We start from the raw sequence: 12,229 nt of genomic DNA on the forward strand, positions 1-12,229 counted from the left end.
TGTGCACCTTTCAAGTCCAAACGGCAATTATCGTCTACTGAAGAGTTTAAGGGATGCTATACTCAGAGGCATGCGGAAGTATTGTTGGGTAGGTTTTTTCACTTTTGTTATTACAGGTGATTTTTGAGATACAGTTTCTCAAGTGTTTCAAGTTTTTATTGCTTTATATAGGCCCTATTTGTCGTTTAGTATCGAATGTAGGTAAAGATTTTATTGTGTTTATTTTTAATTTTTGTTTTTTTGTTTTTGTTATTATGCTTACCTACTGTGTTTTAAGCTTTTAAAGTCCAGTTTATATAGGCTAAAGCCTTAATTTGGTACAGTTGTAAGTCCTCATAGGCTGTTTATCTAACCCCTCATGGGCAATTTGTTTCAGTATATTGGCCCTCATGGGCAGTAATGTTTTCAGTAGGCCCTCATGAGCAGTAATGCTTTCAGTAGGCCCTCATGGGCAATGAGCAATTAATGTTTCAATACGCCCTCATGGGCAGTAATGTTTTCAGTAGGCCCTCATGGGCATTGGGCAATATTGATATAGCTGTTCGTTCAGCTAACCTTATTCACTGTTTTGTGTTTCAGGATGTCTTCCAAACGCCAGAACGACGATAATGATTGTGCAGACGTCAGACCTGCCAAGAAGAGTCTCCCTATGACGACGGCAGAAGATCGGATGTGCGAAATCCTTTTGAAGAAAATGATCGATCGAGGCCTGGTGGTCAACCCTCCTGCTCAGTCTGTAAATACTAGTAGTAGCACCAATCAGTCCACCAGTGATGCTGGTCCATCTACCAGCAAAACAACTCTGCCTACAGTCACAACAGCATCTACACCTGCTGCATCATACATCAACGATTCAGTCTTCTCTGTGAATGCTTCGTCATTATTTGGTGTGCAGGGCACTTCAAGTTCACAAACAGTGCAGGACACTTCCAGTTCACAAACAGTTCATCTAAGTAATTCTGTTTCTTTATCACGACATCTGCCTGAAAAAATCAAGCAGGAAATTTGGCAGGACAAGTTCGTTGAGTTTTCTGCCCTGCTCCCTGGATCTGCCCCGGCTCAGCTATCTCTTAATTTTTCGGAATCAGATGAAAATCCAGTTCTTAAGATAACTTCTTCACAAAAATCTAAACAATTGTCATTTGATCAATGGCAACAGGCGTTTGCCATATTTATGGACGTTGTGGTTCAACAGAATCCATCTTTGGCCTCTTCATTACTTGTGTATAACAATTTAATAGCTGAGCTTGCGCGGGTTTATGGGGTTAAGGCTTTCAATTTTTATGATATACAGTTCCGCTTATTTCGCTAATCATCGCCACACCCATGGAATCAGATTCATCCCGACTTTTGGCTACGTGCGACTACGCTTTATGGCCATCATTTGACTAAAGTAACACAGACTCAATCTAGTCGTCCTGTTAGAAATCCTTCTAACAATCTTTGTTTTGGATTTAACAGCTCTGAGGGCTGCAAAAGGCCAAATTGCAATTTCCGACATATTTGTTCAAGGTGCGGTTATGCCTCTCATGCGTTTCCACAATGCCATGCAAAAGCTAGAAAAGTGAATCGTCTGACTCAGCAGTCGAACCAAAGTCCTACATCTCCATTTAATGCTATTCAGACCCCCTTTGGTGGATTAAACCAAGGTACTACTCTGCCACCAATGGCTTCTGTGGCCACATTACCTCCGACCACAACACCTCCGCCAACTACCTCCTCAAATACTCTGCCAAATACATCCAAATATTCTTTTGGTAAAACAGTCGCTCCAGCCCCTACAAGTTCCAACCCCAATAAATCAAAATAACTTGTTTGAAGTTTTGGATGGATATCTGGAGGCGGAGCGGTTATTTTTATATAATGCATTCAGGCAAGGTTTCAGAATCCCTTTTTCTGGGACAAGACATTTTGCTGTGTCTCGAAACTATTCATCTTGGTTTTCAAGCTTGTCCACACTCTTTAAAAAAGTTAATGCAGAATTAAGTGAGAATGGAGTGATGGGTCCCTTTTTACACCCCCCTTTCCCTAACTTGCGCTGTTCTCCCTTGGGAGTAATACCCAGGCAGGAACCTGGTGCTTTCAGACTGATACATGAATTGTCCTTTCCTGAGGGAACTTCTGTTAATGACGGTATTGAAGAACAGTTTACAACAGTCTCTTATGATTCGATTGACGATGTCATCACGTTGGTCAAACAGGCTGGTAGGGGTGCCTTGATGGCCAAAGCTGACATTAAGGACGCCTATCGGCTTGTTCCAATCCACCCGCTAGATTATGAACTTTTGGGTTTTACAATTCCATTTAATGACCACTTGGTTTACTTTGCAGACATGTGCTTGCCTATGGGGCTCAGTATGAGCTGTCAGCTCTTCGAGCGTCTCTGCAATTCAATGGGTTATGGTAACAAAGTATAATGCTAATATGAGTCACATGATTGATGACTTCTTCTTTGTTGGCCCTGCTGATTCCACACACTGTGCCAACACCTTGCAAACCTTTATGGACTTGGTTATGGTTAGTCGCTTACCTTCAGAGAAATTGGACAAAATTAATTCAGCCTTGGACTGGATTTTGCTAAAGAGTCGGATTACTCTGCGCGAGTTACAATCTGTACTAGGTCTATTAAGATTTGCAACCTTAGTAGTTGTCCCGGGCCGCACCTTTCTCAGACGCTTATATGATTTATCGATAAATGTTCCTCATAAAAACCATCATATTCGACTATCTAACTCAGTCAAATTGGATCTCCGTATTTGGAAAATTTTTATGCAACAATTCAACGGCAGGTGTATGTTTCTCAATGATTCATGGGTTGGCTCTGATTTTATTAAATTGTATACTGATGCAGCTTTGTCCAAGGGTTTTGCAGCAGTGTTTGGTTCGAGGTGGTTTTTTGGTTCTTGGCCCACAGAATTTCTCAAGTACAGTATAAATATCCTTGAACTTTTTCCAATAGTTTTAGCTCTCGAAACCTGGGGTCATTTGCTCGAGAACCACCGCGTTCTATTACTTACGGATAACCTTTGTGTTGCTTATGTTATAAACTCTACTACTTCTCGAAGCTCCGATATTATGAAATTACTTAGACGACTCGTTCTTGCTTCCATTAAATTTAATAAATTGTTCGTGCCAAACACATTCCAGGCAAGTCGAATCTTGTTGCTGATTGTTTTGCCTGTTTTGATTTTCAGGAAGCCCGCCAGTGGGCACCTTGGCTAGATGTAAACCCACAAATGCTGGATCAAACCCTGATGTACATTTAAGTAACACAGCTGTTCAGTTAATTTGAGCAGCTCTGTCTCCTAGTTCCAAATTATCTTACTCTCGAGCTTGGTCAAGGTTTATAACTTTTTGTCAAAATCAACAACTTAGGCCCCTATTTCCGATTCCAAATTCAATAATTATAAATTTTTTGGCCTTTCTTTTTGAGTCAGGCTATGCTGCTAGCACCATTGCCTCGCATGCTTCAGTGCTTGCATATGTCCAACAAACTTCTGGCTATCCAGCTCTTACTAGTAATTTCCTAATTAAAACCTCGCTTAAGGGTGTTAATCGTTTCCATGTTTCTCCTGATTCCAGACTTCCTATTACTGTAACTATCTTGCATCAATTATTGCGAGCAATCCCTAAAGTTTTTTTGTTAACTTTTCACCAAATTTTATTACGTGCTTTGTTTTCTTTGGCTTTTGCTGGGTTCTTTCGCTTAGGCGAGTTAGTGATGAAATCCAATCTCAGTTCAAAAAACCTTGTCCAAACTCAAAATGTTCATTTTCTCTTTTTTTCAAATAAACTATCATCTATAGAAATTTCGTTAATGAATTTTAAGCACAAGAAGTCAACCACACCCATGAAATTACTCATACCATGTACTTGCCATGTCTCACCTGCTTATTGTGCACCTTGTCTCTTATTGTCTTATTTACAAGCCTACCCGCACTCATCTGGCCCTTTGTTTCAATTTATTGATGGCTTGCCAATCACATATAATTTTGTCAATTTGAAATTAAAAACCTTGATTTCTTACCTTGGCCTTAATCCTACACTTTACAAGTTACACTCTTTCCGGATTGGAGCAGCAACTTCAGCGTTTCTAAAGGGGCATTCTGAGGATGCTATATGTGTGATGGGCAGGTGGCATAGCAATGCTCTAAAATCTTATATTTGTATCCCTTCAATGTCTCTTTAACTTCTCCCTGTCATGATGCAGTTGCCTTTTTGTGCTTCGCTAGCGTTGTAGAACGTGGCTGTCATAATGCAACTTTACTTTCCTTTTTGTGTTTTGCTAGCTTTGTAGAACGTGGCTTGTCTGTTTTTGTTTTTAGTTTGTATTTCTTGTTATGCTATTCCAAGAAATTGTTGGTGTGATGTGTCCTGTGTTGGGCTTGACTCCTATCAGAGTGTTTGGCATAATTTAGTACTTGTTAAGCTCAACTGGAATATGAGTTAAGGGCTAGTGTTATTATTTATATATATGTAGACTCATATTTCAATACTTTTAATCTTTAATAAAAGATCTTCACACCAACCATTTCTTCTCATTGTGTTAAGGGAGTTGGAGGGGACGCAAATGAATATTAATGAAGGTAATATAATTTGCGTCATAGCCAATCAGAACTCGTTTCTTGAACTTGTGGTTACCTCAGCATTCAGGAACCGTGTGCAGAAACTTTTATTCTGCACCCGCCATCTTGCAATGTGCTTTTGGTTATACTTTTCTTTATAACCCTCCGCCTCCCCATCTGGCCTCCTTGAATTATTTTTCTTTTCCTTTACCGTATATTCTTACAGGTTTTGTTATTTTCATATTTGTTACTTAGTTTTATGTGTTATTTAGTATTTGTTAAGGCATAATTTAGTATTTGTTAAGCCCAACTGGAATATGAGTTAAGGGCTAGTGTTATTATTTAGATATATGTAGACTCATATTTCAATACTTTTAATCTTTAATATATTTTGACCATTTTGTGAAACTTCATTAGCTTAAATGAACATCAAACAGCTGAATTTGTTCATACTGAATTTGTTGTGCATATTGAGGAAATTAAAGTGTAGCAAAAGAGATTTGTCATTGGCCAGAACTATGCCTCCAAGGCCATTTCTTCAGACAACAATGATCTGAGCTCTAAGCTCTCAATTCAGATGCTAACCGACCCTTCAGCAAGGCCCATCAGAAGTCTATCAAGACCGGAAATTGAAAAAGTTAAAATTTGATACACTTGAAGCCTTTATTCAAGGGAAGCAATTATTCAAGGGAAGCAATACTTTATTGAAACCGGAAGTTGACAGTTATCTTTCCTTTTTCATCAGCGTACTTCCTTTGAATAAACCACAATTGAAATCAGCTTACTAGTTTCATTCATTTCCCACAGGTCCATTCTTCAAATACCAAATCTGAACGGAGACCAGTGCAACATCTGCACTGAGATCCTTCATAGGTGCATATAAGGTTTTTTCCAAAGTGCTTCCACATTGCTCTTCTATAGATGATATTGTTGCTGGGCGCCAGTCTAGTGAAAAGATTATGTAGTCTGATGAATCAGCAGCTTCATGTGCTGACACAAATAAAAATACAAATGGCAAAACATATACAAATACAAACATACCAATATATTTGATTATTTCATAAATTTAATGTATAATATATTATGTTAGTGCTTCTTCCTTTAAAACATAGGCTGGCTTTATTATTAAGTCATTCATCTCTACCGAATTCAGTCTGTATTTTTCATAAATGAGAAGTTTGAAATGGACAGGAGAGGGTATATTAACAATTGAAGATGTTGAGATGCACCAGAACTTTTTCATCAATTTCCAACATATAACATTGATAAAGATAAATCCTTGATATCAATATCTTTAGTTTGTCTTGTAGATTTCAGTTTGCTTGATTTTTAATATGGAGTTTTTAGCAATTGTGCTGAATTTTTCTAAGGATTTATACTTTTAGAACTGTTTGATTTTAGCTTTAGTTGATTTTTGGTTCCTTACTGTGAATATTGTTCATTCTGTTACTCTTTTGTGTAGATTATCAATGACCAGGATAAAGAACTTGATAGTGGCTGAAATTTTGTTCTGGATATTAACATCCATCAACAGTGTATTCAAACCCTTATTTGATCATTGATCACTGAAGGGAAGAAAATAGATTCTGGTTGAGATTAAACCAGGCAGATATGTGGACTAGGTCTTAGTCTACGATATCTCAGACTGTCTATAAGGATCATAAAATAACAAAAATAAGTAAAGCCCAAAAGAGGCATAGGAGCAAAGTCAACAAGCTGCAGGTCTTGGTATCTAGAGATGGTCAGTTAGACCTCCTGACCTTGATCTTTGAAGTAAGTAACATCAACTATTGCTGGTTAGCAATTGGTTCCACTACCTAGGACATGGTCCTAAAAGCTGTACACCTCCCTTAAGGTTCTCCTACCTTGGACGCAGTCCTGAAAGTCGAGCTACTTCAAATCCTAGTTGACCGCATCTAATCCCTCTTTAGATGTGTCCCAAAATCACAATTATACTCACCATGTTGTTTTAGGAAGATCTGGTCTAGAATAAGACTTACAACATGGAATGTATCTTGAATGTCTTCCCTTCAAACAGAATTGCATACACTTAAAAAATTGAACTTTTGGTTCATTTCTGGATTGTTTTGTTTGAAAAGTCATTGATAAACTAGACAGAATTTAACACTGTGTTTTTTTGCATTCTAACATTATTAGTTTAGTCACTTGCATAATGCATGTTTTTTTAAAGAAATTCAGCCTCAATAACAGAAAACTCTTATTTTTAGAATCCAAATTAACTCCTTTCTACAAGACAAACTAAATATATTGATACTGATGATTTGTCTTTATTGTTGTATGAAGGAATATCTAAAGGCTGTTCCTGGCCTGTCACAATTTCTTCTACTGTAAATATATTCCCTTTCTTCATATTTATTTACTTCATTCATTCATGAATAGATAGATAGACAGAAGGAGGAAGAGCCACTAGACTCTTCAGTAATGCTCATCAGAAGTTCAGGGTTTCAATTAAGATGTTGATGGTGATCTTAAGAGATTTTAAGCGAATTGGTTCAAATTTAAAACATTTATTAAGATAAATTCATTAAAAAAAATATAAAGCACATACACACAAAGTTACACATACAACATTCAAGACTAAGGAATATCCACACCCATAACTTACAAGAGGTTCAAGACTTGAGTGGAAGGTATAAGTTCATTAACAGAGAGCCTTACTATCCTTGGGATAAAATTACACCACATGCCAAATAGTCAAAATTTTCTAGATTCTTCTTAATTTTTCTCAGGATTTTTCCTTACAAGGGCACTTTTAACGTGAAATTTGTCTACAATTTGTAGTGAATTGAGAATGTTATTTAATTATAATCTGGAAAGGAAATCAGTACCTTGGGATGAATAGAGGTTCGTGACCATTGACTCGGAATCATCGCCATTCTGTCCTTCTCATTGATTACAGAGTATTGTCCGAATGTGACGGGTGATTGGGGAAAGTCTTGTTTACTTTCTGTAGACTTTGATTACACAATCTCAGCTAGTCATTTGATGAACTGGTAGATAGAGAATTAATTCCTTGCTATCCAGTCTATTGAGAATCACCATGTAATATTTGTTTTACAAGCCAGTTTGCTTACTCAGAGATATGTAATGTTGTCTGGATATGTATCTGTTATAGAGATGTTATTTCAACCAATTTACAGAATCAACATTGCTCCGGGTGTTATGAAGCAGATGATTGTCTCTGAACAGCCATAACAGCATCTTTTCCATACTTTTATTAGATCTTGAAAAAGTGTTTTTACTCAGAAATTTGATACCTCAAGGCATGAACTCATTTTCAAGTTGATGATATTTTTAAATTTATCTAAATATCCAGACATTAATACAAAAGAACATGTGCTACAATTAAGTCTAATGTTCAGTGACACTCTATTTCCAATGTTAGTAGCTCTTTTTAGAATGTAGACTAGTTGATCTGCTGTCAAGAGCTCCAAAGACTAGTGGCTTAGTGAGCTGGCCACTTACTCCCTTATCTAAAGGTTCAGAGTTTGATTTTTGCATAAGGCAAGATAATAATTATCCCTTGACACAGGGCACAAGCTACGGGGCGACATGGACGAAAAAGTCGCCGTATGGTTCAAAAAGTCACCTTATATTTTATTCGTTGCGATTTCAATTCGGCTTAATTCAGAAATTCGGTCTCGAAAGGCAGGACAGCATGATTGTCTTCTATTTACTTTGGCTATTCATAGTTTAGCCAACGGTTATCAAGTCTCTAATAGTATGCGAAGGCCGTATACAAATTATTTTTGTTAAATAATCACGTCTTTAATTTTAACCAATGGAATCCCTCTCAAGCATTTGATGCCATTTTTTAACTTTTAATTACTGAAACTTTTATTGACTACCAACCACCCATTCATTGAATAAATATCATTTTATGGCCATATTATATCTTTTTATCAATTCCCGAAGATAATAAACAAAGGATGGAGAAAGCTTGTTGTTTGAAAAGGAATATTGTAAAATAACTGCTTTTCGCACTTTGGTTGATAACTTTTGACACCATTGATAAAAGATTAATCTACTTTTGAGTGATTCTACTCGTAAATATGGTCTGGTCAAATCATTGTATGAGGAAACAACTTTCTTTGAGCGGACACTCATTTATAAAACATCGTCTTTTTGATCCAACTAGTATCCATTTTGATTTAGCAATATGTCATTACAAAGTTGGCTCTCACCCTCTCTTAAGACTAGTTCGAAACGTCCATTGGAAATATTGGTAAACGATACGAATCAGTCTAGCCCTAGTCATAGTTCACCCAAGAAAAGGAAGTTTAGTAAAGAGCTTTCTCAAACGGCCTTTAACTGGTACGTTTTGGATACAGATAAATCCAAATGGTTTTGTAAAGTATGTAGGGAAGCTAAGAATGATACAGCATATGCCAGGGAACATGAAATACCATCTAAAACTACAAACCATGCAAGACATGCTGCCTGTAAGTATTTTAAGTAGTCATTATTAATTTAACATTATTTCAACCAATTTAAAATTATATAAATTGTTCTATTTATAACTTTTGATCGTTAGATCTTTTGATTGACTTATTTTAAGGTGAAGATGGCCAAGTGTTATAATTGTATTTCTTAATGTCTTTCAGCTCAAGCCCATTTAACAGCTGTCACTAGGAGTAAATTGAAAGATCTTCGACCATTCCAGACCATTGTAGCTAAACAATTAGATGCTGAAGAACAGAACATGCTTGGTAACTTCTATATTATTGCATATCATCTTGCCAAAAGGGAACTACCTAAGAGTGAATTTGCCTACCAGAATTGTTACATATGTTTGAACACCATAGAAACGAGTTTTCATCATATACAAGTCACCAAAGTGTCACAGAATTTCAAAGTGCTATTTCAAGTGTAATTTTGTCTGAGTGCATGGAGAAAGTGAAAAATTCTGTTTATTACTCATTAGTTGTTGATGAAAGTACAGATTTGTCAAACAGCAAGAGACTGTTGGTTTATATACAATATTTGACTAAATTAGGACATTTTTTATTATTAAATATTGAAATTACTGAGGCTAGTGCCGATGCAGATATCATTGTCAACCAAATTCAGATGGAACTTAAAAAGGAATAAATTAGACCTGATAAATTTAGTGAGAATAGAAACAACGGTGCTAGTGTCATGACTGGAAGAAAAAATGGAGTTGTGACAAAATTGAGAGAACTTTCATCTGCACTTCTTGGTGTTCACTGCTCTGCTCATAGGTGAGCCTTGGCTGCTTGTGTGAAGCAGCCAGTTCCATTCCCCAGCTTGGAAATTATGCCATAATTGTTAAAGACATTTTTAGTTTTTTTTAGTAGTTCATCTCTAAGCTGCAATAGGATGAGACAATTTCAAGATGTGCTCAATTTACCCCATTTGATATATGCACAGTTTCATGCAGTTAGGTGGTTGAGTTTAGAAAGGGGTGTTACTCTTATCTAGAGGACTTAACCAGCATTGGTCATGTCATTATCTGTTGAATCTGAAGTAAGTTCAAATGCAAAATCGTTGTATAAAGATGTGTCCCAATGTAAATTCATAGCAATAACACACTTACTGATGGATATTTTGCCATTTTTAGGGGAAATTATCCAAGATATTTCAAACGTCAAAACTTGATTTTAGTAAAATTAAACCAGCAGTTCAAATGACAGTGGATGGCCTAGAGGACTTGATTCATTCTGAAGCGGTTTTTGTATCTAAGCTGGATGATTTCATAGTTAATAATGACCAAGACTATTTATACCAACAGCCAGAATCTGAATGCCAATCAAAAGAAAGGAAATGTCAATGAAAATCTTGATGGGTTTGATGGGTTTGAGAATGATGATGAAATTGAAAATTGTAATCAATATTGAAAAATTTACCCAACCAAAAAGACATATTAACTAAGTTAACAAAAAATTATGTTGAAAATATAGTTGACAACTTGAAGTCAAGGTTTGTTAAAGTGGATTATGTTAATAGCATGTCAGTCTTAGTGCCATCAAACATTATTAAACATAGTAAAGATATCAAATATGGTCATGAGGACATTTTGCTATTAGCGGATAATTTTGCCAAGAATTTGGATTTTGACAGTAATTCTTCTGTAATAGAATATAGACAGTACAAAAGATTATGTAGTAATGCCTATCAAGATTTTTCATTTTTCATTTCAAGATATTTGCAGTGCTGTCGGTATGCTTTACCAAGAACTGCTTCCAAATTTAATAATGATATTGAAATGTTGTTTAAATTTACTAGTATCTAATGTGCAGTGTGAAATGGGGTTTTCTTCGCAAAACAGAGTGAAGACTAAATTAAGAAGCTCTGTAAAAACCGGTGTTTTAAATGTCTTGATGAAAATTGTTGAAGATGGGCCTGAAATCAAAGAATTTGATTTTTAAAATGCTGTAAAAATTTGGAAAAATGAAAAGAGAAAGCCTTTACACTATGATTCATAGTTTAGTAGTGTGCATGGATTGTTAAATATTTTTGATATTGTTTAATTTTTAATTTAATTAATTATTTTTAATGCTTGTTGTTAAGTTTTAAATGATTATTTTTAAGCATGTAATGAAATAAATGACAAAGTGATTTAAGTAAAGAGTTTATCATGTCATAACAGCATGACACATTTTCCAAATACTTTAACGCATGTAGAAGTCTCTCTAAATTTTTGGTCTGGCTTGAGCCTTGACAATTGAAAAAAAAAATAGTAGGCTATATGCTGTCCCTGCGAAACTTCCCTAATTGCATACTGCATGGTGTTGCCCATCTTCATTAGTCCAGCAGGTGCAGAAAAGCAGAACATAATCATTTCCTTTCAATTATAGGTTCTCCAGTGCAAATATTACACCATTCACCATTGCCTGTATATAGCAGAAAACACTTATTAGTTAATTGGCAGAATGTTTGTAATTGTTTCACATCATGAGTTATGTTAATTTGAGTGATATAAGAATTAGCTATTACTACCCACTGAGCTATGTAATATACTAATTACTTCATTATACACCACCAGTTTGTTGTTCTATTCAAAATTATCCTTCTATAGGCTATATTAAGTGTTATCAAACTTTTAGAATAGTATAAGTTAAAGGGATATAGTCATCTAAATATTTGTTTATCCAGTGATAACAATAAAACATAGGAGTGAATCTTCTTGTGAAACCTAGCAATCAGCTTTAACTGGTCTCAACTTTTGCAACATTTATAAATATTTCCCTCTCTGAATAAGATTATGCCCATATTAAAATGAAACATAATTACATTGATTTATATTGGGCTTATAAAGATTTACCTTTGATCACAGTATTCAACTTAAGTTAAACCTTAAGTCAGATTTTTATTCTGAAAGATGGTAGATATCTATAATTCAGCTCTTTCATCTGAATAAATAGGTGACTGTATACCTTGAATAGAGGTCTATTATACCATGCTGTGATTAGATTCCAATCTGAATATATATAAGAAACATAATTAACAAAGACAACATACTTTGGTAGTTCAGCTTTCTTTGCATTTGACTATTTATCAGGTTTCAAGTCTTTCATTTGGGGTATAACTTTGCCCTTATAACAAATATCTATAATGCTGGTAACAGGTCATTTAATTTTTTATATCAAATTTCATGCTACAGAATATTAGCTTTCAAAGTT

The 12,229-nt window shown here is 35.5% G+C and overlaps 2 protein-coding genes across 2 annotated transcripts; both read left to right on the forward strand.

Annotated features, from left to right (window-relative positions):
• Positions 1-580: 580 nt before the first annotated feature.
• LOTGIDRAFT_153150 (hypothetical protein) lies at positions 581-1,312 on the forward strand (the record flags this gene model as incomplete). Its single annotated transcript, XM_009057081.1, has 1 exon — positions 581-1,312. One exon carries the CDS (start codon positions 581-583, stop codon positions 1,310-1,312), a length of 732 nt encoding a protein of 243 aa, XP_009055329.1.
• Positions 1,313-8,745: 7,433 nt separating this feature from the next.
• Positions 8,746-9,459, forward strand: LOTGIDRAFT_153151 (hypothetical protein; the record flags this gene model as incomplete). The annotated part of the gene is made up of 2 exons (XM_009057082.1): positions 8,746-9,028; positions 9,191-9,459. 2 exons carry the CDS (start codon positions 8,746-8,748, stop codon positions 9,457-9,459), a joined length of 552 nt encoding a protein of 183 aa, XP_009055330.1.
• Positions 9,460-12,229: the final 2,770 nt, after the last annotated feature.

This window comes from Lottia gigantea (genome assembly GCF_000327385.1).
Source record: "Lottia gigantea unplaced genomic scaffold LOTGIsca_3, whole genome shotgun sequence".
Taxonomy (NCBI): Eukaryota; Metazoa; Mollusca; class Gastropoda; family Lottiidae; genus Lottia; species Lottia gigantea.